This window comes from Microtus pennsylvanicus, chromosome 18, assembly GCF_037038515.1.
Source record: "Microtus pennsylvanicus isolate mMicPen1 chromosome 18, mMicPen1.hap1, whole genome shotgun sequence".
Classification (NCBI taxonomy): domain Eukaryota; kingdom Metazoa; phylum Chordata; class Mammalia; order Rodentia; family Cricetidae; genus Microtus; species Microtus pennsylvanicus.
Genome location: NC_134596.1, coordinates 29,312,370 through 29,339,840, shown reverse-complemented (window position 1 = coordinate 29,339,840; position 27,471 = coordinate 29,312,370). Strand labels below are relative to the sequence as shown.

General features: G+C 49.3%; 1 protein-coding gene across 1 annotated transcript in view; it reads right to left on the bottom strand.

The window, feature by feature from the left end:
• Pde8a (phosphodiesterase 8A) overlaps positions 1-12,682 on the bottom strand; it is a 98,011-nt gene extending 85,329 nt beyond the window's left edge. The window contains exon 1 of the mRNA XM_075953053.1: positions 12,518-12,682. Within this exon, the coding sequence (XP_075809168.1) occupies positions 12,518-12,682 (165 nt within the window). The remainder of the gene's footprint in view (positions 1-12,517) is intronic.
• Positions 12,683-27,471: the final 14,789 nt, after the last annotated feature.

Here is a 27,471-nt window from a genome sequence, read left to right as displayed (position 1 = left end):
GCTCAAATAGATATTTATATCAACATTATTCAAACTGCCAAAAGATAGAGGCAATCAAAGTGTTCATCAATGGGTAAAAAAACAATGTGATATACAATAGAATATTATTCAACCTTAAAAAGGAATTCATTTCTGATTATACTAAAGAGAAATGAGCTTTGAGTACATTATGCTATGTGAAACAAGCCCCGAGAAGACAAAAATCTGCATCTGGAGTAGTCAAATTAATAGAGACAGAAAGTAAAATGGAGTTTTCCAGGGCAGAGAGCAGACGTAGCAAGTACTGTTTGGGATGCCTGGCATTTCGGTTTTACAGGAAGGAGACGTCTCAGAGCTGGCTGTGTGTCAATGGCTGCACAGCTCTGTGAATGGACCTGACACTAGGGAAAACTGTACATCTAAAGCTGTTAAAATCATAAATGTGTTCATCATCATTTTTAATTATGTGTGTATCTGTGGGAGCAGGGGTGCAGATGTACAAGAAGGCCAGAGTCCCCTAGGAATCAGATCCTCTAGAACTGGAGTTACAGGTGGTTGTGAGCCTCCCTGGGCTGGGTTTTAGGAACAGACCTGGGTGCTCTACACAAGCGGTATGTGCTCTTAATCACCAAGACATCTCTCCAGCCCGTAATTAGCTTTTAAATATAAGCAGAGTGTAGCTCAGTGGCAAAGTACTTTCCCGGAACACACAAGGCCCTAGGTCCCCACTCTAGCATAAATGAACTACAGTTATGTTCTATATGATCCAATTTCAATGAAAAATGAATATACATACTAATACGTTGCAGCAAATAATTTTAAGACAGTGAAAACTACACTGTAGCATTTGCTTCTTTTCTATAATGCAGAAGCACTGCTTCCATAATAAAAGAGAACACAGAACCTATTATCTAGTGCTTGGGTGCAGGTTAAGCGATTTTGCGATTTAAATGATCCCTGTTATTTTGTATATTTTTCAAGTTCCCTGCAATAAACAGAACTTAAATGAGAAAAAAAGCAGAAGTGCACTTTTATAGAATGAACAAAGAAACAAGAGCCAAGAATGGCTTTTATGGAACACAAGAGCTTGCCTGAGCTCTCTCTGCACTGGCATCTACCCTATGCTGATACAGAGAACCTGCTTCTGTAACCGGTCATCACCAAGCTGGACAAGCCATTCTGTCTGTTTTAATGCCTGCTTCTTTCTGCATAAACAAGGGAAATAAAATCCTCCATTCTACTTCACGGGGGCTTGGAGAACATTAAATAGGGTGCAAAAAAGGCACCGGCAAACCATAGAATACTGTACAGATTGTGGCATGTTATCACAGTCCCTCCAGGCTGGTAAACCCCAACCTCTGAGTCACCCCCACTTCCTTTCCTTTCATTCCCCAAATCCAGTCTGTCCTGAGCCTATCAGATTTTCCTTTGCTCATTCTCTCCCAAACCACTGTACAAATGTTAGTTACACCTGATTCTATCTTAGGCCTGGAACACAACAGAACCTGGACAGTGCCCACCACTGTAACTTCTGCCTGAAACAACCTTTGTGTTGTTTATCACTGAACCACTCTTCTGGAAATGAAAAAGCCTTCGGAGCTCTATGAGGTCTGTTAAATGGACTTCAAACTCCTTATCCTGGTTTTCACTCCTTATCCTGATTTTCAGGCCAGCCCCCTTGTATGCTCTATACAGTATCCAGGAGTTCCTCAAACACTCTCAGATTTTTAAATGGTTGATAACACAATGGGTCTAAAAATGCCTAAAACTCTTACTTCACTGTGCTTATATTTACATTTCCCAAACAACACTGAAACCCCTTTGTAGATTTGTTAGCAATTTAGTCTCCTCCTTTTTTTCTTTTTTCTTTTGCCATAAAACATTTATTGGCGGGGGGGGAGGGAGAGAAAAGAGATAAAAGAGAGAGAGACAGAGAGACACGTGCGCACGCCAAGGAAACAGAAAGGAAAGAAGCCTTTTTTTCTTTTTTGATAGGGTTGTTTTGTTTTTTTTTTAACGCAGCCTTGGCTGTCCTGTAACTCGACTTATAGACCAGGCTGGCCTTGAACTCACAGAGATCCACCTGCTTCTGCCTCCCAAGTGCTGGGATTAGAAGATGTGCACCACCACTGCTGGCTTAATTTCCATTTTTAGTGACATATCCCTCCAATCTGTCCATTTTTCAAAGGGCTGTCTTTTTCTTATTGAATTGGAAGAACCATATGTATTCTGAGTACTGATCCTTTATTGATATACATTGCAAATATTTTTGAGTCAGTGGCATTGCTTCTCATTCTCTTTTGATAAGATCTGCATTTTTAACTTAGTTTGCAACTTTTCCTTTATCATAAATGCCTTATGGAACTTGCTTTCTGAGACCTTCCCTACCTGAAAACACACACTATATATATGACACAGGTTCAATTCCCAGCACCCACACAGTGGCTAAGAACTGCCAGTTAACTCTAGTTCCAAGAGATCTAACACCTTCTTCTAGCATCTGCAGTCACTGCATGTACATGGTGCATATACATATATGCTGGCAAAATACCTACACACAAAAATGAAAATAAAAATTATTTTTTAAAGAATATATGTCTTGCCGGGCGGTGGTGGCGCACGCCTTTAATCCCAGCACTTGGGAGGCAGAGGCAGGCGGATCTCTGTGAGTTCGAGACCAGCCTGGTCTACAGAGCTAGTTCCAGGACAGGCTCCAAAGCCACAGAGAAACCCTGTCTCGAAAAAACAAAAAAACAAAAAAAAAAGAATATATGTCTTAAAGAAAGGTATCCTTTGGGGCTGGTGAAATGGCTCAGAAACTAAGAGTGAGGATTGCTCTTGTAAGGGCCCAAGTTTGGTTCCAGCATTTATGTCCGGTAGCTCACAGTTGCCTGTTATCACCACTGCAGAGGATCCAATGCCTCTGGCTGCTCTGATACCTGCACTCAGGTGCACACACATACACACTCACGGTTTTTGTTTTAAATTTCTGACACAGGGTCTTAGTATATAGCACTGGCTGTCCTGGAACTCACTATGTAGACTGGTCTAGCCTTGAACTCACAGAGATCTGCCTGCCTCTGCTTCTGCTTCCTAAGTGCTGCAATTAAAGGTGCGCATCACCACTTTCAGCCTAAATAAATCTTGAAAGATGGAGAGGGAAGAAGGGAAGGAGGGAGGGAGGGAGGGGAGGAGGAAGGGAGGGAGGGAGGAAGGGAAGAAGGGAGAAGAGAAAAGGAAGAGATATGTTGGGGGGATTCATCTGCCTCTGTAGCTCAGTGGGTAAAAGTTCTTGCTGCCAAGTCTGACTACCTGAGTTTAGTCCCCGAGATTCATGTAGTGGAGGGACATCAATGCCCATAAACTGTCCTCTGACCTTGACATGCACACTACAGTGTGAACAAGCACACACACAAAGTAAGTTTTAAAATGTGTAAAAAGAAAGGGGTCTGTCCTAGCATTCACAAAGTCCTGGGTTTGCTCACCAGACTGACAGAGGGGAAGCCGGGCAGTGGTGGCGCACGCCTTTGATCCCAACACTTGGGAGGCAGAGGCAGGCAGATCTCTGTGAGTTCAAGGCCAGCCTGGTCTACAAGAGCTAGTTCCAGGAACTAAGACAGGAACCAAAAAGCTACAGAGAAACCCTGTCTCGAAAATAAAAAAATAAAAAAATAAAAAATAAAAACAAAAAAAAAACCTACATCCCAGACTGACAGAGGGGGAAATGAACATGGTCAATCCTTACATGCTATACTGAAACACTTTTAAAGACACTTAAGTGTCTCGCCATAAGGCAGGTATTCTAGTTTCCTACTCTGTCCACGGCACCTCACTGGGGAGCTGCCGTCAGCTCCAAACACCTGAGGACAGCGCGGGGACAGCTCTGGGCTGTCCCTAGCGGTGAGAAGGGAGCTGAAGCAGTCATGCAGGACGGATAGAGTGAATGCAGGCGAGCTCAAGACACAGGAAAGTCTGCTCCCAAGCCAGACAGAGGAAAAGTCCTGGCGAGTCCTGCGTCTCTCACTCCTCTGAAGTCATACCAAAGTTCAGGGAAATTCGCAACATCCTTCCTGTCCGTGTGGATGGGCAGACTACATTTCATGCTTGTGGCTGAGGAGCAGCAGCATAAAACTTGTCAAAACAGCGCTCTAACATGATATTCCACCGCTTCCTAGCACACAGAGCAGAACAAAAGGAGAGCAGAAGGAGGGGACCCAGAAACATTGCTCAGCTTAAACATGGCCAAAACTGTAGACAAAAGTTTACTAATAACCGACAGATTAATCACTGGCTCAAGGGTATTTTGGCTTTTTGTTAAGACACGTGCAACACACCCTAACCATTTTCACTAACTTTAAAGGAGAGGAGATAGACCTGGCGAATGTGAGTACAAAGCCCTCCCAGACTAAAGCCGGGCTTGTTTATCAAATGCTTTAGAGTGTGCCCAGCACACGGGAGCTGCCATGAAACTAAGACACGGTCCTTGTCCTCAAGCAGCCTACACTCCAGAAGGCAGAGGCCTCAAGAAGCAACTCTAGGCCTCTAAAGTGCAAGCCTTGCCAGGGCTCAAGAAAGCTTTTGGTTGGACCTTGAGTAACTCTGGGAGGATGCCTACATGCAAGCACTCGGGAAGGAGTACACCAGGCAAAAGTCAAAGGGAACACGCAGCTCCTGGAGAGCCAAGCTAAGGAAGCCAGTCTGGAGCCTGAGGAGGGGTAAGGTTCCTAGGATTCACCAGCTGGTTTCAGACAGCAAAGAGGACAGACTAGAGAAAGGATAGTTAATTTTGTGGATAACTGGGACAGGACTGAACTTCCTTTGTGGAAGTTAGCTATAACTTCCACAAACACAGGAACTTAAAACAGGGCCATAACCAATTTCCTCAATGAGTGAAGACCTAACAACATCAAAGAAATACAAATTCAGAGCTGGGAGGTGGTGGCACACGCCTTAAATCCCTGTACTTGGGAGGCAGAGGCAGGTGGATCTCTGTGAGTTCGAGGCCAGCCTGGTCTACATGGGCTAGTTCTACAGAGAAACCCTGTCCCAGCAACAACTTAATTAATTAATTAATTAAAAAGAAATACGAATTCAGGACACCCCATTAAAACTCAGGTGACTAGGGCTGGAGACATGGCTCGGTGTTTATGAGCACTGGCTGCTCTTTCAAAGGATCCAGTTCAGTTCCTAGCACCCGTATCTGTGGTTCACAACTCCAAGTAACTCTAGTTCCAGGGGATCTGTTCTTCTGGCCTCTCTGGGCACTGCATGAGTATGGTGCACAGACAAACACTCAGGCACATTAAATAAATAAATGAGAGGGCTGGAGAGATGGCTCAGTGGTTAAGAGCATTGGCTGCTCTTCCAGAGGACCTGTGTTCAATTCCCAGCACTCACGTGGCAGCTCACAACTGTTCTGGAACTCTAGTTCCAGGGGATCTGACACCTTCACACCAATGCAAACAAACAGACAAAAGCCCTGATGACTTAATTCATTTGTAGCCTAGTGCAGAGATCCTCAACCTCCCCAATGATGCGACCCTTTAATACAGCTCCTCGTGTTGTCTTGACCCTCAACCATAAACTATTTTGTTGCTACTTCATAACTGTAATTTTGCTGCTGTTATGAGTCGTAGTGTAAATATCCATGTTTTCCAATGATCTTAGGTGAGCCCTGTGAAAGCCCAGCCCCCAGACCCAAAGGCTGAGAAGCACTGGCCTAATGGAAGGCCAATCCACGGGAGGGGGCTGAAACAGGCAGTTATGAGAGCAACAGTCTGGAGGGTAAGAGCCAGGAATAATGTGTTCTGACCCTAGCTGGATGATGTGGCCCTGGGTGAGACCCAAACCACCGGTGCCTTATCTGCAAGAGAAAATGACATCACCACCCTACAAGGTTGTGAAGACTCAGGAGATACCATCTGCAACACATCTAGTACAAGCACAAGGCTTACAGAGTAGAGCACATTCAAGAAACGGCAAGAGCTGCTGATAGAGACAGTCTGCACTCCGTGAACATGCCCACTGTCCCGTATTATCCGCCAGCGGAGAAACGCCAGCCTTGGCCTGGGCCAGGCTCAGGCCCTGCTCCGAGCCTCACTTCTCCCTCTGCTTTTTAATTCTACTTTCTGTTTTAACTTTCTGAAATAATCTGTCCTAAAGCATTTTAGGTTATTCTGAGACCTCAGCCCCCCCATCATGAAACTCGCCCTGTTTAAGAACTCAATCTAAATGGGCAAGCCATATGAGGAGAACCAGTGTCCTCAAGCCACTTCAGACGGAGCATAAATGCCTGAAGGGACCATGGGCCCCTTCAGAAACTTCACTTCAGAATGGAAAAGATCAAGGTTGACCCAGAGCAGGTGATGGAATTCTGAGATATCATTCTTAAGATTCACAGTTGAATTTATGGTGGTAATGACACTGAGTATTGGGTTTATATATACACGTATTATGGTTGCTTGGTGAGGTAAATATATATTTTAGAGTAAGGGTTGTTCCCTGATCTTAATTTTCATGTGTTTATGTTTGCCTAAATTAAAGCAATCTGTCTTCATGTGTTATCTGATGTTACTCTGCCAAGTTACTGAGTGTCTCTGAGAGCGGGAAATATTTTTGAAATATTATGATATAGGTGGTTATCAATGCAAAGAATTTCACGTATCTAGCAAGAGCTCCAGAAAATTTTTTAAATTCTTCATAGCGAAGCCTGGCAAAAGACTCTATACATGAAAAGCCATGAACACAATAGTGTGCAGCTCACTGTCCTGCCCTCCTGAGATACACTACCACCTCACAGTAGGAGCACACACACACTACCACCTCACAGTAGGAGCACACACACACTACCACCTCACAGTAGGAGCACACACACACTACCACCTCACAGTAGGAGCACATACACACTACCACATCACAGTAGGAGCACACACACACTACCACATCACAGTAGGAGCACACACACACTATACCACATCACAGTAGGAGCACACACACACTAACACTACCACATCACAGTAGGAGCACACACACACTACCACCTCACAGTAGGAGCACACACACACTACCACCTCACAGTAGGAGCACACACACACTACCACATCACAGTAGGAGCACACACATACTACCACATCACAGTAGGAGCACACATACACTAACACTACCACATCACAGTAGGAGCACACACACACTACCACATCACAGTAGGAGCACACATACACTACCACATCACAGTAGGAGCACACACACACTACCACATCACAGTAGGAGCACACACACACTAACACTACCACATCACAGTAGGAGCACACATACACTACCACATCACAGTAGGAGCACACACACACTACCACATCACAGTAGGGGCACAGATACACTACCACATCACAGTAGGAGCACACACACACTAACACATCACAGTAGGAGCACACACACTAACACTACCACATCACAGTAGGAGCACACACACACTACCACATCACAGTAGGAGCACAGATACACTACCACATCACAGTAGGAGCACACACACACTAACACATCACAGTAGGAGCACACACACTAACACTACCACATCACAGTAGGAGCACACACACACACTAACACTACCACATCACAGTAGGAGCACACACACACTACCACATCACAGTAGGAGCACACACACACTACCACATCACAGTAGGAGCACACACACACTAACACTACCACATCACAGTAGGAGCACACACACACTAACACTACCACATCACAGTAGGAGCACACACACACTAACACATCACAGTAGGAGCACACACACACTAACACTACCACATCACAGTAGGAGCACACACACACACTACCACATCACAGTAGGAGCACACACACTAACACTACCACATCACAGTAGGAGCACACACACACTATACCACATCACAGTAGGAGCACACACACACTAACACTACCACATCACAGTAGGAGCACACACACACTACCACATCACAGTAGGAGCACACACACACTACCACATCACAGTAGGAGCACACACACACTACCACATCACAGTAGGAGCACACATACACTAACACTACCACATCACAGTAGGAGCACACACACACTAACACTACCACATCACAGTAGGAGCACACACACACTACCACATCACAGTAGGAGCACACACACACTACCACATCACAGTAGGAGCAGAGTTAGAGCGTGTTTGCTCACCTACACCTGCAGAGGGAAACTGTAGGTAAATTTCGGTGGAAAGACAAAACCAGCTGACGCACACCAAGAGAAAATTGCTTAATTTAACAAGCAAAGATACAATTGATTTTTTTTTATAAATTAACATCAGGCAACCAATATTATTCTAATATAAATAGTAATAATTATTCTAGAGCTCAAGGGTCAGTTTATTGTGGTTGACAAAAATGGTTGGTTTGTCCAGTTCTTTGGAGAAAGGAAGTTGGTCGGAAGAAGCAAGGAGGAAGACTGGGAAGAGGGGGAGGAAGACAGTGAAAGGTCGGAGCAAAGCAAGAGGAGGAGGAGAGAATTAGAGGGGCAAGGGGGGAACAGCACTGGGAGCCTCTGCGGGCCCTGAGAGAGTCTGATGGGGACACCAGCACTTGGTTACAAGTCCTGCTGTAGACTGCCCACGAAGCCGTACAACTTTACAAAAGAGCCAACACGAAGCAGAAGCTGGGGCGCACGCCTTTATCCCAGCATTCAGTAGGTAGAGGCAGGAGGATCTCTGTGAGTTCGAGGCCAGTCTAGGACAGCCAGAGCTATGTAATGAGATCTGGTCTCACAAAACAAACAAACAAAAAACCCACAAACAACAAAGCTCACTAGGATGAATCTATCTTATCCCCTGGGTACAGTTCTCTGGGGAGCAACACCCAGGGGCTCCCACAAAAGCAGTCTGAGCTTCACAGCCTCCACTCTAGCTAAAACCCCTGTCTGTTTCTCCTTTATAGGAACGAGAGATTTTGCACTTCCACAGTCTGTTTCACACAATTCAGCTACTGTTTATGGAGGGCCTACTGTGTGCCAGGCCTAAGGGAGACCGTAAAAGTAGATATGACTGCCCACCTCACAGAGCTGATGAGGAGGGCTGAGAGCCGAGGGCACCAGCCGCCAGTGGTCCGTTGGGTGTTTGAGACGCACAAATGTCCCAAGGGTACCTCAAGTCCCCACTGAGGGAAAGGGAAACAGATTCAATCTGAAAACTGACAAGACAATATTGAAATGTTACAGCTGACGCGCACACTGGTTAAGAATAAAAGTGTTGCCGGGTGGTGGTGGCACATGCCTTTAATCCCAGCACTCGGGAGGCAGAGGCAGGTGAATCTCTGGGAGTTCGAGGCCAGCCTGGTCTACAAGAGCTAGTTCCAGGACAGGAACCAAAAGCTACGGAGAAACCCTGTCTCGAAAAATCAAAAAAAAAAAAAAAAGAATAAAAGTGTTGAGTGTTCAAGCTGAATGCGGCATTCATGATCTGTGACCATACCGGCTCTAGAACTCCCAGATAAACAAACACCCTGAGTATTTTCAGTGATACTCAAGGAGGTTCACACACTCCCCTCCAATGCATTGCAGATCTTAAAGTGCCTCTGCAACCATTAAGAACTAACCCACATTGGCTGAGTCCTTCTGTTAGGCATGTTTCTTGTTCTCTGACTACTATAATCTCACGGCAGGAATCAGAGCCTCTTGTGGCTTGCCTAAGACAGAAACTTAAGAAAGAGGCTGGATATCAAAGAGGTCTAGGAAATGCAACTCTAAACACCCTTTGGAAGATCACAGATATCTGAAGTAGTTGACTCTGACAAGTCCTGCACACAAAAACAAAACAAAAAAAACCAAACCTGGCTCAAGCAAGTTTTAGGGGCATGCACATATAGTATACCAGGAAGGTGGGAAGCTAAAGCAGCAGGACCCCAAAGTTCCAGGGCACTGTGGGTACCACACCAAAACACTGTCAGAAAGAGAAAAGGGAAAGCAGGAATAGAAGTGGGGGGAGGGAAGGAGGGAACTCTGCTGAACTTTCTGAGTCAGTGTTCCTCAAACTGACGATCACAGAACCCTTTCTTTGTGTGATACTTGCTAACTGTCCACAGACTGCCGCACGGAATTACATATGAAATACAGCACAGTGTAAACCACACTGTTCAATCTGAAATGTATTTAATCAGTCTTGGGGTAACTCTGGGGAACTATTTACTGTATGCTGTAGGAATATAAAACTTTCTCCATTGAATTCCTTGTTTAAACTGAAATATACCCTGAATCCTCAGTTTAAAGAATGAGTACAGCCATGAGCGCATGCAAGTGTGCAAGTTTGTGCCCATGTGCCCGTAAGCCTGCATGCGGAGGCCAGAGGGCCACCTCTATGGTTGTCTGCTTTGTTTCTGAGACAAGGACTCTTGCTGAAGCCAGCCCACTGAGTGGCTGGGCCACCCGGACAGCAAGCTCAGGGGAATCCCTGTCTCCACCCCACTCCAGCCGCAGCACCAGGTTAAGGTGAATGCCCAGCTTCTGTGTGGGTGCTGGGGATCTGAACCCAGGTTTTCATTCTTACCTGACAGGCCCTCAGCCATCTAAGCTACATCCAAGCTCCCTGCTCCAAGAATTCTTTTTTAATGAACTAGAATGGGCTCTTATGATATTAACAAATTACGTGTAATTTGATCTTGCTAAAGCTTTTCCTCTCTAACATGTATTTTTTCAATTTCCAGAGTACAGTTAAATCTGAATTTTAAGAGAAAAATGCTGAGCTGAAGACAAGCTGTGATTACTTCTGCTCTATTACCTGATATGCCTAAACTAGCTATCTGTCACTGAGATGTGGTAGCAGAAGGGACCACTCAGGAATAAACCATAAGAGGAGCTTTCCTTTCTATTGGTAATGTTACTGTAATTTGTAATTCGTCTCCTCCTCTGTGTGTGTTTATTTTTAAGCCTATCTTAAGTGTTTTATAGACAAAACTGCAGTGACAGAAGTATTGTTGAGTAAACAATAAAAAATAAACACAACACCTATTTGGCACCTATTATATGCATCCCGCGGGGCTAGCCACTGTAAGGATGAACGCACTGTCTAGGCCGTAACACGGGCAAAGGTCTGTGGGCACAGAGTAATAGGCACAAGAACTCTAAAACCCAGAAACCAGAGGAAGGCAGGAGAGTAAGTTGCTACCCCGGAGAGGTTCACAAGATGCGTAATAGAAATTTTAAGACCACCATGCCACCACAAAAAAGGCCTGTATGAAGTAAGGTGTCTCACTGAAAGGATGACTTTGAAATTTAATATTGGCTAATGAAAAAAAAAAACAATGTTAGATTTGGGTTCAAACTACGACAGTTAATGCTTCCCACGTTCTACTTCATCTGTAGTGTCTAGTTTGTAAGTCTGTTGGGCTTAATAGATAAGTTTCTCATCAAAAGCAGTTTGTTCTACAGCCTAAACTCTTAACTGTCACGGGTTTCTTTAAAGAAACCACAGCAGAAAGAACTTAACTTTGGATGATCGGCACAAGGCTGAATTTTCACTCAAGAGTTCTGGTAGGGCGGGGCAACCACTCACTCCAGCACGAAAAGCTGGACATGGTCTTCCCTTTCATATAGAAGTAGTACCATGATGATAGCTGGATATTAAAGACGGCTAAGCAGGTCAACTGCATCCTTCAAATTTGGGAGGTTCCGCAGAACTTAGTAAGCAATTTAATTAAAAAACTTGCTAGTAACGAGGGGTCTATGGTCAAACTCTGCAGCCAAGCACACCAGGGATTGATTTACTTAAGGAAACAAAACCCGACGCAGGAGGTGTCGATCTAAAATCCCACAGGTAAGCGGAAAGCCGCCTCGGTGAACTTTTTATCTTCCCTTCGGAAAACATTAGCCCTCGAAACTCACGATAAAAGCTGAGGCGAAAGGCGCTGGGGGAAGACACGCAATGAAAAAACAACGCGAAAACCCTGGGAGTCCCAGTCCGACGGCCTCCATCAAAGATTAACTCTGCCCTGCTGGATCCTTCAAAGATCACGTCTCCAGGAGTTATTTTCTAATTACATAGGCTTTAACTACCACACGTACGCTATTAAACCTGAACTTCAGATAGCATGTGCAGTGAAGCCAAACCGATGTTCCAGGTCACATTTCAACAGCCCCAACGAAGTGGAAAAGTGAAACTGCTTGTGCAAAGAGGGGACAGAGGTTGGGATAAACGAGGCACGGGGTGTGGGGAGTTGTCACGCCCAAGACCCTTCCAAGAGCTGATGGCCCACCCCTTTCTGCTCTGAGAACCGCAAGTGCAAAGTGCACCTTGGTTTTACTGTCTCAGTGCCTTGCCAGACTATCTCGGGCCCACCCCCACCCACCCCCACCCTCGGCAGGGAACTGACTCGAGGCGTCCCACCCGGCCAGGGAACCAACGGACGTTGAAAGCCTCGGTCCGCGACAAGCCCGCAGAGCCGGCGACGAGCGGCGTCGGTCAACGCCACGGCGGCCACCTAGAGGACCCCGCCGACCGCACCGCGTCTGCCCCGCTCCCGGTGCTGCTCACCTTCGAGGTGCCGCCGTCGGGAGGCTGAGGCTCCACCAGCCTGGCGCGGCTGGAGCCGGGCGCGGTCGACCGTCGCTGTCTAGACCGCGGCACGGGGCCCGACGCGTGCGCGTCCCGGCCCTCCGCTCGGTGGTCGAAAATGCGGATGCTCGGGGCGCAGCCCATGCTGGCGGCGACGCCGAGGACAGGCTGGCGGGCAGCAGCGATCCGGTCAGCAAACGGCCAGCCCGGCGCCTCGGGGCCGCCGCGGGCGCCGTGTCATCGCGGCCTGAGCGGGCGGACGGGCGGGCGGTGGCGAGCGCGGGGCTCGCGGCAGGAAGCGCGGCCACCTCTTCTAGCGCGCTGCGGGCGCGGCGACGGCGGCCGTGGGGAGGGGTCGCTGGGGCGGGAGGCGCGCCGCGGACGCCCCTCCGAACATGCCCTTCCTGAGGCGGGAGCCGCCGCCGTCTCCCTCACATCGCCGCGCGCGCCTCGGCCACCGCGCTTCCGGGGAAAGTCGGGGGAGGAGATTAGCGCTCTCGCCACCGGGAGCCGCGAGCCCGCGCCGGCGTTAGCCCCGCCGCCCTCGCCTCGTCCGACTCTCGAGGAACCGGCGCTCGCCTGGCGGCGCCCGGCAAAAAAGCGCCCCCTAGTAGGGGCGACCGTGTAGGAAGCCTCGCCCTCTGACCCCGCGCTGCGAGCTGCACGGGGGAACCGGCGCGCCGAGGGAGCGAGCGGCTAAGTTCCGCTCGGGCCGCGCCGTCGAGAAGCGCGCCGAGGCGGCGGCAGGAGCCAGCCGGGACTTGCGCGGCCGAGCCTTCCGCTCCGCGCTCCGGACCGCGTCTTGCGGGCAACGCGCCGCGCCCAGCCCCCAGCGGTGACCTCCAGCGGCTGCTGGCGTCAATGCAAAGCAGCTGGGGCGCCCGCCGCCTGCTCCCGGGACCGCCCGTCCAAGAGCATGCGCGGCCGCGACCGCAGGGGCGCCCAGCCAGCCTGCCCAGAGAGAGGGGAAGGGACTTGCTCGAAGACACAGCAATGCTGCTTCGGGGGCCACCCGCCTCGTTCACTGTCACACATCGCTGTGTTTCAGACTCGGAGCTCGAGCATCCGTTACGAGGCCGGTTGCAAGGATTTCATTGCGAGGTGACCAGAAGGCCACGGGGGCACCACACTCCAGGTCCCAGACGTTATTACCCGGGGCAGCAGCCCTTGCCCCGAGACCTGGCACGGCACGCGTCTGGGTGCACCGGGATCGGTACGACTGCGAGGCTTCGAAGCTACAGTACGTGGAAGGCCGGTCCTCTTAACCAAATGACAGTTCCAGGTTCAACAGCCCCAGGAATCAGAACCAAGGGAAGGGGTGCGCGCCCGTCCAGCAGGGATCAGGCCTGTGAGGACCCCCGGATAAGATGTCAGAACTGTAACCCTCACAGGCTGCCAGCCTAGCTGCGTGACTCCGGATGAGTCTCTTAGCCTGTGGCTGAAGCTGCAGGGCGACGCCCCTGGGTGTGCATCTGGTACCCAGAGCCAGTCATTTCGGGGGCCCTCCCGCCCTTCCTTGCTCTCCAGGTCCGCCGGGACCCCAGCGGGGCTGTAGCTTCCTTTCCCCTGTCCACACCTTTCCTACCCGCACCCGGGAGCGACCCTGAGAAGCCCAGGCTCCCGGCCCGCGGGCTGGCTACTGTTAAGACCCGGAGATGTGCTCCGGGCTCAGGTCCCTGCTACCCCGCTGAGACGGACACAGGTGCTTCATTTCTGTCGCAGCTCCGACGTCCTTGAGCATCGATCTTCCAGATGTATGGAGGGCGCGTGGAGGCTTCGGGAGCGGATACGGCTGGAGCAGCTCTGGCCATTGGCACGTGGCTCCTTTGCCAAGTTAAAGCGCTCTGTCTTAAGTCTCACTGGCTCCGTGGAGGTGTCTTGAAAAAACAGGAGGGAATGTAGTATTCCACCCAAATTGTAGTGTTTTTGACTAGCAACCTTAGAGGGTAGTTTTTTCAGCTGGCATCTGGATCCCTTGAAAAAATGCCTTTAGCCACAGAGGCTCTCGCAAATCTAAGGCTCTTCTCCCCGCCCACCAGAAGTCTGGCCTTGAGAACTTCACACTGACCTTGCTTGTGAAGCTCCAGGAAGCCCCAGCCCTCCTGGCCCTCCCCACACAGGCTGGCTCTCAGCGTTCCTGCTTTGTCTTGGGGATCCTTGAGCTTCAAGTCAATAACAGGGTGGGGCTGAGGAAAAGGGGCTCATCTGGAGACCAAAGACTGCTGGTTCCTTACCCTCCTCCCCCTCCACCATCCTGACTTGGTTGCTTACTGTCTCTAATCTCAAAACTGACCTCCCGCCCTGCAATTTAGGGTTCCACAGATCTGGAAACCTGAGTGAAGGACACTCAGGCAGACTGGAGCCATCTGTTCACTTCTGGGTCACTGTTGGAACTGTGGAGAGTAAGCCATCCCATCCCTTCTCAGGCTAGAATCTGCACCTGCAGATCTTTGAAAACAACCTGTGAAACCAGAGGTTCTGCCGGCCTCAAAGAGTAAACCTTCCTGATGTGTGGCACCCAGTCCATCACCCAGGGGGTTCAGGGCTGGTGAAGAAACTCACTCAGGGCTGGAGAGATGGCTCGGTGGTTATGAGCGGGCACTGCTCATGCAGAGAAGTCCCAGCTCCCATGCCAGGTGCCTATAGCCAGCCGCTTTACTCCAGCTCCAGGGGATGTGACTACACTCCCTCTTCTGTCCTGCACTCATGCACACAGACACACATGCAGCGTGTGCAAAATAAAGTTTAAAAAAAAAAAACACCAGTTCTGGGAGTAGTGGCCCATGCCCAGTCTCCACAAGACTGAGGCAGAAGGCTTACCATGTGTTTGAGGCCAGCCAGATCTATATGACAAGTCCCTGTATAAAACTGAAGAAAGAAAAGGGGGGAGGCTACAGAGTTGGCTCGGTAGCTAAAAGCACTTGCTGCTCTTGGGTTCCTGACACCCCCCCATAGTGGCTCACAACCTTCTGCAACTCCAGGTACAGGGGATTGGATGCCCCCTTCTGAACTCCAGAGACACCAGGCATTCATGTACACATACATACATTCAGGCAGGACACACACAATTTTTTAAAAATCTAAAAAAACTTTAAAAAAAAAAAACCCAAGAGTCTCAGAGAATTTATCTGAGTCCTACACAGAGAGGATGCCCTGCCCCCAACAGTGCTGGCCAGCAGGAACCTCACTAGCAGGAGTAAAATCTACCCACAGTCCTGACATAGGAACCCTGACAAGGGTGACTCAGACTTGTAGTTGAATATCCATTTCTGACTCCCAGGACTCAGCGTGAGGTTCAGTGGGCTGAGCGGAGGATGACCTCCGGATCTCAGCTCGATCTCCTTCCTGGGGCTGCAGTTTCTGCAGTCAGCCATTCTCAAGGAGACTCCACTCCTGGGGGCTGGGGGAGAGGAGCTTCAGTGCCTGTGGTGCAAGAGCTGCCTATTGTTTCCCTGCTTCTCCAAAAGCTGCTCCCGCTTAGCCAGCCAGTTCTCCTCCCTCAGGGCTTTACTTCCTTCTCCACCCAGGGGCTGGCTGTCTTCAAAGACTACCGCTGGCAGAGCGGTCCCCAGGGCTCTGCTCGGGCCTTTCCCCACTGAACTTGGCTGATGGAGGAAGGAGCTTTCTGACAACTTGAGACGTGACTTGCCCTTTCCTGGACCTTGGACGACCAACTTTACTCCTGTGAGCTGATTTTCTCTGCTGTAAATCTGGGATTAAAGATATCTTCCTCTCAGAGATTAGATGGGACCGCTGATGTCAAATGCCTATAATAACTGCTGTGTCCCTTAGCGTCCACTTTCCTCTGGGAATTGAACATCCGTTTCAGTTCTGACGTTCACCCAGCACTGCCTTCAGTCCTAGTACTACACATACACACACGCACACACACACACACACATGCACGCACGCACACACCTATAGGAAGAAATGGAATTTCCCAAGCAATTTACCAAAAAAGTAGTACGGCTTCTACTTTATCAACTCCCCCATCCCCACCTTTCAAAACCTTGCATAATTACACTGGTTTTCCTTGGTTGTTAAGAAAGTTTCTCTCAAATTATCATTGTTTTCAATTGTACATTCTATAAATTTATATGCAAATACATCCTGAAAAAATAGTAAAGCATTTGAACCAAGCAGAGGTATATAACATACAGAAGAAAAAAAGTAGGGGGAAGAAAAGCCAGGCACAGTGCCCTTAATTCTAGCACTTTATATATAGGCAGAGACAGGCAGATCTCTCTGAATTTGAAGCCAGCCTGGGCTACATAGTGAGTTGCAGGCTCCTCAGAGCTATAAAATGAGAATGCCTGCCTCACAGAAAGAAAAAAGAAAGGTACTTCCCTTCTCCAAACATAACTATTAGCAGTTTGCTAGACCCATCTCAACATTGAACATTACATGTGTGTATGTAGCACACCCAATACAATACTACAAAGAAGGATGCGGTGGACATCACTTAAAAGGCTTTGTGGTAATGATTTATCTAAAAGTCTGTCGCCTGCTCCCTTGCTCCAGAAGGGGTGAAGGGAAATGAGATCAAAGACATTCAGCCCTGGCTGCCACTGAGACAGGAAACACGCTGGCCACCTTCCCCGCCAGCCCCTGAATCAGGCCTTTCTGAGCCTCTCCAGATTCATATTTGTTTCTTTGCTAGCCCCTGCCTGGTATTTTATTCCCTGACTATCCCAGCCTTTCTTAGATAAGAGACTAAAAGGATGACCACCTTCAGTGAGAAGCCACAAGAAGGGTGGAGCGCCCTCTGGAGGCCAGAATGGTGGAGGCATAAAACCTCCGAGGTTCTGGTCCTCTACGTGCAGGACTCCATTGTGCTGCGGTGGTCCCCCCTTCAGTTTGGCTTGGTTCTTGTCATCAACCGGGGGCCCTGGTGTGACAACTCAGTGTGGGCTCCTTTTCTCAAAATGGGCCTATCGATGTCACGGTTTAGGAAGTCTCCGGCTCCCAGCGCTCACCCCCATGCGTGACCATGTGATTCCATCCACCCCTTCCTGCAGAGACTCCACCCCTCTTTCATCTACTAGATGAGAAGCAACTGTTCTGAACATTGTCCTGTGAGGGAAGTGCTGAGGGGCCAAGGGCTCACACCCAACCCAGGGAGAGCAAGGGGGTGTACCACTGAAGACCAGAAGCCACCAAAACTTGTTCACCCTTCTGACACCTTGATTACCTAGAAAACATTTCCTGTGTAGCCTCAGGAATCCGCAGCCTCCATCTGCTCAGTCCCAGAACCTATGATTTTCACCCCAGTTTGGGAGCCCTTGACCCAGGTTCTGTTTAGTTTGGTTTCTTACATTGCTGTTGTTTGAGACAGGGCCTCTGGTAATCCAGGCTGGCCTCAAACTTGATATGTGGTCAAGAATGACTTTGCATTCCTGATGCCCCTGCTTCTACCTCCCAAGTAAGGAGATTCCAGGCCTTCACTGCCATGCCTGACTTCTTTGCCCGAAGGTCTTAATGTGTGGTGTTCCAGGGGGTATCTGTCCCTATGCCTAGACCTGTGTGGTCACAGGTACTTCGCAGGTTTCTGTCTGGGTCAATATAGTCCTATATCTCTGTATTAGTTACCTTTGTCATCGCTGTGGCTAAATACCCGTGTGACAGCTGATCTTGGCTGTCAACTTGACACCCCTGGGAAGAGGTAATCTCAGTTAAGGAACTGTCATCAAACTAGCCTGTGGCACATCTCTGGAGGATTTCTTTGATTGCTTGTTGATCTAGGAGGGCCCAACCCACTGTGAACAGTACTATCCTTAAGCAGTGGATCTGGGTCTGAGGGCTGGAGAGCCGGCTCAGCGGTTAAGAGCGCTCATTCATACAGAGGACCTGGGTTTAATTCCCAGCACACACATGGTGTCCCGCGACCATCTATAACTCCATTCCCAAGGGGTTTGATGCCCTCTTCTCCCCTCCGCAGCATCAGGCTTGCCTATGGTACACATACATATGAACATGCAGGCAACACCCTCAAACACGTAAAATAAATCAGGCTTTTTTTTAAGAATGAAGAGAAAGAAAAGTAGCTGGGTGTGAACCTCGGAGCCAGTCCATGAGCAGCGCTCCTCCAGGGTGCCTGCCTCAGTCCCTGTCTCCAGTGCCCTGAGTGCTAAGAGTTGTGACAGAAAACAAACCCTTCCTTCCTTCGCCCAACTTGCTTCCGGTCACGGCATTTATCGCACTCAGAGAAAAGCAAGTTAGGACAACGGGACAAAGGCATTGGAAAGGAAGGAGAGTTTCTTTTAGCTCACAGTCTGACGGAGGATGCGGGGATACTGGAAACCAGAGTGTGAGGTAGCCCGCTTGGTTAGCTGCCGTGGGGAAACACAGCTAGCTCCGCGCCAATACTGAGCTTGTTCTCACCTCTTTATCTAATCTGGGATTCCAGTCCCGCGGGATGAAGACCCCCCCCCAATTCAACATAGGTCTTTCCTCTTCAGCTAACCCTCTGGAGACACTCACAGACGGACCCTGAGGTTGTCCCCTCGGTTGATTCTAACTTCTTCCAGTTGACAAAATCAACCATCGCCCTCTCCACCATAGACTTTTTCTCTTCTCTTCTTCTAGAACAAAACAAAACATATATATGTGTGTGTGCTCAGCTACATGTGCAGATAAGTATGCACGTGGAGATCAGAGGTCAATGTTGGGTGTCTTCCTCAATCACTCACCACCATATGTTTTTGGGGTGGGCCTCTCTCGCCACATCTGGAGCTCACCGATTGGCTAGGCAAGCCAGCAAGCCCCAGGATCTTCCTGTCTCCACCTCTCCAGCACCAGGGTTATGGTGAGTTCTAGAGAAGGGAGCTCAGGTCCTCATAATTACAAGGAAAGCACTTTACAGACTGAGCCATCTGCTTTCCTGCCGTCTGTCAGTGCAGCCCAAGCCAGGCTGGTACTGTGAACCTTCCTGCCTCAATCTCTTGAGTGCGGAGTGTACTGGCGTACATTTCCTTACCCCACTAAAATTCTTTAGAGTTATCGAGCAGAGTTATCTCTGGGGTAACCACCCCTGCCCTGATTATCATTGCCACCATCACCACCATCACCACCAACTTCACCATATCATCACCGCCATCACAACCACTGTCACCCTACAGCCCAGCAACAGGAGCAGTACAGCATCATCGTCGCCATGGTCACCACTGAAATCACCATCACTCCCAGCAGCAGCAGTCACCCCATGCCACAGCTTCTGCAGCAAGTCCCCAGCCCCCTTGCAGCAGGACAGACAGGGCTCCCACAGCTCTTTTACCGGGACCCCCTCTGACTTTCTCCAAAGCTCTCCCCGAGGACAGCCATGCTTCCTGTCTTATGACTGAGAAACAAGACAGCAGCCCCCATGAACTCCAGCGGACCTTTGAATGACCTCATTCACTGTGTTACTTACAGGCTACAGATTCCTCAAAGGGCTGTCCCCCAGCCTGGGGCCACTTCCTTCAGCTGGGGATAATGTCCTTGCTTGGGACTAGATCCTCAGAGTTCTGAGGCCAGAGACTCTGCCAGGCTGACAAGAACCCAGAGTCTGACTGTGTCACTGCCCATCTCTGCCACCTCCATGTGGTCACTTAAAGCCATGCTCCCTCCCCTCTCTTCCCCTCCCCCCTCTCCCTCTCTCTTCCTCCCTCCCTTCTGGTGAGGGTTCACTGTGTTTCCCAGGCAGGCCTGCAATCCTTAGACAGACCCTCCCAGCTCGGCCTCTGATGCAGCTGTGACTACAGGCATGCGCCATCACACACAGCACCATGTTTTCCTTTGGCAGACACGCATCCAGCTGCTCCTTCAGCTCCTCCCTCCCACTGCACCGTCTTTGTAACCTTGCTCACCCCTTCCTGGAGTGGGCTGGAGTGTTCTTCCGCTCATATACACTCATCTATATCATTACGTGACTCACCCTTCTGGGACAGATAGTTTGGGTTGTAGTGGATCAAAACTCAGACCCAAAATGATGCTAGCAAACCAGAAGTGACAGGTCATCACAGCTGAAAGATCCAAGCTCAGCTCTGACTTCAGGTATGGCTTGATCAGGAACTCAATCCCTGACATCCATACTTGTTGCCTGGATTGGCTCATGGGCCCATCTTAACCAACTGCTGTGGTCAGGGAAGTGGCAACACTAAACCGTCTACCAAAATAATTTGAGCTGATACTCAAGGTAACTGTGGCTTCCCCTGGTCCCCATATATTATGTGGCTAGTCCTATCCATGCCCTCTCAGTGTTCTGCTCAGGTATGCACAGAGAAGAAGCACGGATAATGGGGCAAATGCTCTGGTCACCCAGGCGTCATTCCAAAGTCTTCTCAGGCAGGTCATATTGTAATCAATAATGAGAATCCTCCCCTCATTCTGCTGGAGCCTGTCCTGACCTTAGCTCAGTCCTGTGCCTCCCTTAGTGGGAGGGACTTCAGAACCCCACCCCAGGAGGCTGGCACTATAAGTAGGACTTTTTTTTTTCAAGACAGGGTTTCTCCGTAGCTTTTGGTTCCTGTCCTGGAACTAGCTCCTGTAGACCAGGTTGGCCTCAAACTCACAGAGATCCGCCTGCCTCTGCCTCCCGAGTGCTGGGATTAAAGGCGTGCGCCACCACTGCCCGGCTCGCACCAGAAGTAAAGCGTGACACAGGACAGTCCATAAAAGAGATGAAGGCAGGGCTGGAGAGATGGCTCAGTGGGTTAAGAGCACTGCTTGTTCTTCCAAAGGTCCTGAGTTCAATTCCCAGCAACCACATGGTGACTCACAACCATCTGTAATAAGATTCGGTGCCCTCTTCTGGCCTGCAGGCATACGTGCAGAATACTAAGAATACTGTATACATAATAAATAAATAAATCTTAAAAAATTAAAAAAAGAGAGATGAAGGCAAGACCCACTCTTTCCCACTGTCTCCATCCCAATCTTCCCGCTTTGCAACTGCCCAGGCTGTGCCCCACTCTACCTGAAATAGGTTTGGCCTCTGGGTGGGAGCTCTGCTGGCCAGAGATGTCTGAGGAGAGACGCAGTGGAGTAGCGCCACGCCTGCTCTAGGTGTTATGGTACGGCTCGCAAGTCGGGCAAGGGGCTGGAGATTGAAACAAACACACACACACCAAGAATGTCCCCTTTAGTGTGGTCCAGGGCAGCTTATATAGGCTCTCCTTGACCAATGGCCACACCCTAGCTCTCAGCTGTTTTATCCATTGATGCATGCTCTGTATCTCTGTCAGTGGTTGAGGTATGGGCATTTCTTTGCCCAAAGGCCAGTTCTGCTAAAAAGAAAGGCTCCAGGTGGAGTGTCTTTGGTGCTCAACATTCTCTCGGGAATAGAGCGGTGTTGCCAGGAGCAATTGTGTCTCACTACCACAAAACTCTGAGTTAGATTAAAGGCCATTTTCTATAGCTCTTTGAAGAAGTTGAAGATTATCTATCTATACTGAGTATAATCTCTATATATCTAGAGAACCTGATTAGTCTAATTATAAATGACAAACTTAGATGACTATTAATCTATATAATTCTCAATATCTATCTAACTTAAAGACTAAGAAAATAAACTACTGTTAAACAAATGAGGACAATGACCTCCAAATATAAACAATGTACAAATATACATTGCAGTGGGTAAATATATATCAATACACAAACATTATATAAGTATCTTAATCAGAGGTAGAAATGTACACTGCAATATGGTAAATATATATAATATATATATATATCAATACAATATATGTCAATACATAAAAAATGTTTTAAACAGAGGTAGAAACATGCATGCATACAATAGTCAATATAATTTAACTTTGTATCAATATACAAGAATCTATACCAATATATTTGTCTAAAAACAGTAACTCATAATTACAAATCTATTATCCCATCATCCCTCTTTTTTTTTTTTTTTCAAAAAGATCCCTGCGCTCTCAGCTGCAAGCCCACCAGAAACCACTCCCCTGACATCAGGAACTCCTGAGGGTCTCATGCTCAGAGCAGCTGCAAACACAGGAAAACAAGTTGTTTACTCCAACAGGCAAGGGGTCATAGGAAATTCAGGGTCTGGGGGTCCACGGTCCCCAAGACAGTGGGTCTCCCACCTTAGAGAAGGGAAGCCGTGTGCCAAAATGAACCCAGGATGAACCAGGACAACAGTGGCATTTGACATCTTTCTCTTTTTAATTATAACTTTCCTTCCCTGCCTCCCTCCCTCCATCTGCCCCTCCCTCCCCTGTCTGTGTGTTTGTGGCAGGGGTGGGGGGGAACAGAGAGAGAGAGGGCACAAGAGAGGGAGAGCTCGTGGGCATACCATAACATACGTGAAGATCGGAGGGCAACTTATAGAGGTCAGTTTTCTCCTACCATGGGGACCTGGGGGTCAAACGCAGGTGGTCAGGTTGTCAGTCTCGACCACAAGCGCCTTCACCCACTAGGGTGTATTTGGGGATGTCTGAGACCATACTGATCATCACAGCAGAGGACCCAGCTTTATAGCCAAGATTCTAAAAAAGCAATTCAGTTGTTACTAAGAAGAAATATTTCTCTAGTGTGTCCAGATTCAAGGTAAAATTATATTGTTAGATATTAGAAAAAAATTGGAAAATGCAATGGTAAAAAAAAAATCAGAGTGAGAGCTGGTCCTGGCAATTTGTGCCTGTGATCTCAACACTTGAAGCTAAGGCAGGAAGATCTCAAGGATGAGGCCAGCCTGGGCTAGAGCAAGATTCTGCCTCAGGGGAAAGAGAGAGAGAGAGAGAGAGAGAGAGAGAGAGAGAGAGAGAGAGAGAGAGAGAGAGAGAGGAATAAAAAGCAGTGAGTGCCAGGTACTGGGTGCTTGCTTGCTTGCTTGCTTGTCTGGAACCTTCTTAGCCTGGCTCTTCCCCTACTCACTGACTAGGCCTCCCTCCTCTACAAAGCTCCAGCCTGTTGTTTTGGGACATGGTCCCCTCTGCCCCTGGTGGCCTGCACCAGGCTGGTAGCCAGGCCCTAAGCACTGACTCTGGGTACTGGGAAAGCCACAGTCCTGAGGCTTGAGGGGACTGCAGCTTAGGGGTCCAGGCACAAGCAGGGGAAAGCACACTCACAGGGTGGCTGGTGACAAATGAACCAAAACTCACTGACAATCTCACATGTATATGGAAAACCCTGTAGACCTGGGTAACCCAAGCTGATTGGCCACCTTTCACCCCCTTCACAACCCTTTCCCCCAACACAATATGCACACACACACACAACACACATGCAACACACAACATACACACAACACACACATACAACACACATGAAACACACACAACATACACACGCATACAACACACACATACAACACACAGAGCACACGCAACACACATCCACATTGTTCCCTTGGACAGGAAATTCTATGTTTTACAAAGTTTGCATCTTGGCAAGCAACCCTCCCAGCTTTGTTCCCAAACCTTCTCCTGGGGACCCAGGTCCAAGCCCACGCCATGGTAGGAGAGAGGGAATCTACACTCTGGCCTCACACCGACGCTCCCTTCTTCCGACTCCTTCCTTCCCCCATGGCATCAGAGCTAAGGCAGAAACCTTACGGTCATACTACACAGACACACCCCCATGTAAGTCCCTTCTAGTGCTCCATAAAACCATAGTGTCCTCACATCACTGGACAGGGAACAGGGCCTCAGAGAAAGTTAAGGAACCCATCCTCAGTCACACAGCAGAGGGCAAAAGCAAGCTGCCCACTCTAACGTATCTGACGCTGGAGCCGAATGTGTCCCCTGTACAGTAGGAGAGCTTCTGTAAAAGTAAACCCTAGAATAATAAGCTAAATATGGGCAGCTGAGGAGTCAAACATCACTGAGGCTTGGGAGGCAAGCAGTGCAATACGATACACCCCAGAGCGACTGTGGGCTGCTCTGTTCCCCGGGCGAATGCAAAGCCGGTTACCAGAAGTATGTGGGGCTTTTGAAATGCCAGCCGCAACGATCATGAATCACTATTTTCAAAGCTCTTAATCCAAAGCAACCTCCTTTCCCTCCTGGCTCCTTTCCTGATTTATCAACTCTCCCTTCTCTGGGTCCTGGGACTGGGGACTGCCAGGTCTCCCGAGAAGTCTGTCACATCTCTGGGAACGCGTGCCCTGTGTGTATGATCCCCAAGCCTGCTTTGTAAGACGTGGAAAGTAAATCATCAAATCAGCACAACTGGAAAGTCGGACCGCAGAAGGGCCTAGTTAGGAGGGTTCTAGATTTATCCCTGCACACAGGGATGCCTCGTGGAGTGACTGTTGCCTGCCGGCACCAGCCCCCACATGGGGAACACGGGACAACCAGAGAAACCCAGCCTCCTGGGAGTGCAGAACGTGGTGGGGGAGGCAGGTATCACCTAACGTCATGAGGGCTATGGGTGCCGTGGCATGAGGTAAGCTCTAAGTGTGTGCCCCAAGAGGAGAGGACTTCATCTTGGACAGGGTGAGACTGAGCATCCAGAAGCCCTGTCCTGAGGTGAGACACAAGATATAGCATTTTTTCCTTCATACCCCCTTACCTTTCTTAAAATTGCACCTGGTTTTCCTCTGGGAAGCCACAGTTACCTTGAGTATCAGCTCAAATTATTTTGGTAGAAGGTTTAGTGTCACCACTTCCCTGACCACAGCAGTTGGTTAAGATGGGCCCATGAGCCAATCCAGGCAACAAGTATGGATGTCAGGGATTGAGTTCCTGATCAAGCCATACCTGAAGTCAGAGCTGAGCTTGGATCTTTCAGCTGTGATGACCCGTCGCTTCTGGTTTGCTAACATCATTTTGGGTCTGAGTTTTGATCCACTACAACCCAAACTATCTGTCCCAGAAGGGTGAGTCACGTAATGATATAGATGAGTGTATATGAGCGGAAGAACACTCCAGCCCACTCCAGGAAGGGGTGAGCAAGGTTACAAAGACGGTGCGGTGGGAGGGAGGAGCTGAAGGAGCAGCTGGATGCGTGTCTGCCAAAGGAAAACATGGTGCTGTGTGTGATGGCGCATGCCTGTAGTCACAGCTGCATCAGAGGCCGAGCTGGGAGGGTCTGTCTAAGGATTGCAGGCCTGCCTGGGAAACACAGTGAACCCTCACCAGAAGGGAGGGAGGAAGAGAGGGAGGGAGCATGGCTTTAAGTGACCACATGGAGGTGGCAGAGATGGGCAGTGACACAGTCAGACTCTGGGTTCTTGTCAGCCTGGCAGAGCCTCTGGCCTCAGAACTCTGAGGATCTAGTCCCAAGCAAGGACATTATCCCCAGCTGAAGGAAGTGGCCCCAGGCTGGGGGACAGCCCTTTGAGGAATCTGTAGCCTGTAAGTAACACAGCGAATGAGGTCATTCAAAGGTCCGCTGGAGTTCATGGGGGCTGCTGTCTTGTTTCTCAGTCATAAGACAGGAAGCATGGCTGTCCTCGGGGAGAGCTTTGGAGAAAGTCAGAGGGGGTCCCGGTAAAAGAGCTGTGGGAGCCCTGTCTGTCCTGCTGCAAAGGGGCTGGGGACTTGCTGCAGAAGCTGTGGCATGGGGTGACTGCTGCTGCTGGGAGTGATGGTGATTTCAGTGGTGACCATGGCGACGATGATGCTGTACTGCTCCTGCTGCTGGGGTGTAGGGTGACAGTGGTTGTGATGGCGATGACAAAGGTGACAATATGAAGTTGGCGGTGATACAGGTGGGGTGATGGTGACGGGTTGGTGATGATGAGGGTGGTAATGGTGACGATGTGCTGGTGATAGTGAATCTAACCCTAATTCTGTTTTTGAACCCCTCCAAAGCTGCTAGGCATTTGCTAAAGTTCTTTGTAGTGACAGTCTTCTTGAGCCTTCATAGCCCTGCCCTGAGATCCGCATCTCACCCATCATCCCTCCTTACACAGGTGGACTAAGATGCTCCAGCTCAGTAGGAGAGCAGGGGTAGTGTGAGGTGAGAATTCTGGTGACTGCCAACAGCTCAGCCATGAGGTGTGTAGGCTCCTGGGACAGACAGCTTCCTGATCACTGGGTGACATCTTTCCATGCTCTTTCCTCCTGGCTTTCCAACACTTTGGGGACCAATTCCTTTCTTTAGATTACTCTGCTTGAAATCTCTCCTGTGGGATTCCTTTTCTCGCTGGCCACTGGTGATCTGGGCTCCTTATCAACCAAGGGCATCGCTACCATCATCTGTCAGAGTGAGTTCTGATGGACCTGCTGGCAGTGAATGAGGCACGTAGGAAACCACTCTGCTCTTGAAGAGACCTCCCCCGCCGCCGCGCAACTGCCTCCCCTTGCACAGGCTAGCTAGCTACGGACTTAGGGTGGTAGTGAAAGAAAAATCTTCACAGAAAATCAAATGTTTAGTTCCAGGCTGGGGATCACTGAGACCGAAAGCAACAAGCTGTGGCAAAACTGCTTGTCTGAAAGGCAGAAGCGCATTCGCAGCTGCCGCCAAACCTGTGGGACACGGCTCCGAGAAAGAACTCTCAACCTCAGTCCGGTGTATAAAAGGAAGCTGTGTCAGTGGTCAGTGACGTCCACCCCTCACTAACTTCCCATGTTATGTTCCCCCTTCGCTTATGGACCCGTCCTACACCTGAGGTGCGAGGGTTGATTGCTCTCAGCTAAACACCCCCACTCCTGTCCCCATGTCAGGGATTGGCTCAGCCTTGTGCGTGTGCCACAGTTCCGGTCACGGAGATGTGAGTTTGCCTGGGAGTGGTGTGAAGAGGGGTTGCTGAGAAAGGGAGGGAGGAAGGGAGGGTGCCATTTTCTCAGCAACCTGGAGCTATTTCAGAAACCTGGCCCCCGTGATAGGGGTCTGCCCACACCTGAGGAAGACCAAGTGGAAATCTTGCATGAACCTGGGCCATCCCGCCCCATAGGTAACCACAGAGCTGCGAAATCGACCAACCGTCAAGCCACCCAGCCTCTGAACGCCTTGCTGTGTGGTAAAACATGCGCTTGTGGCTC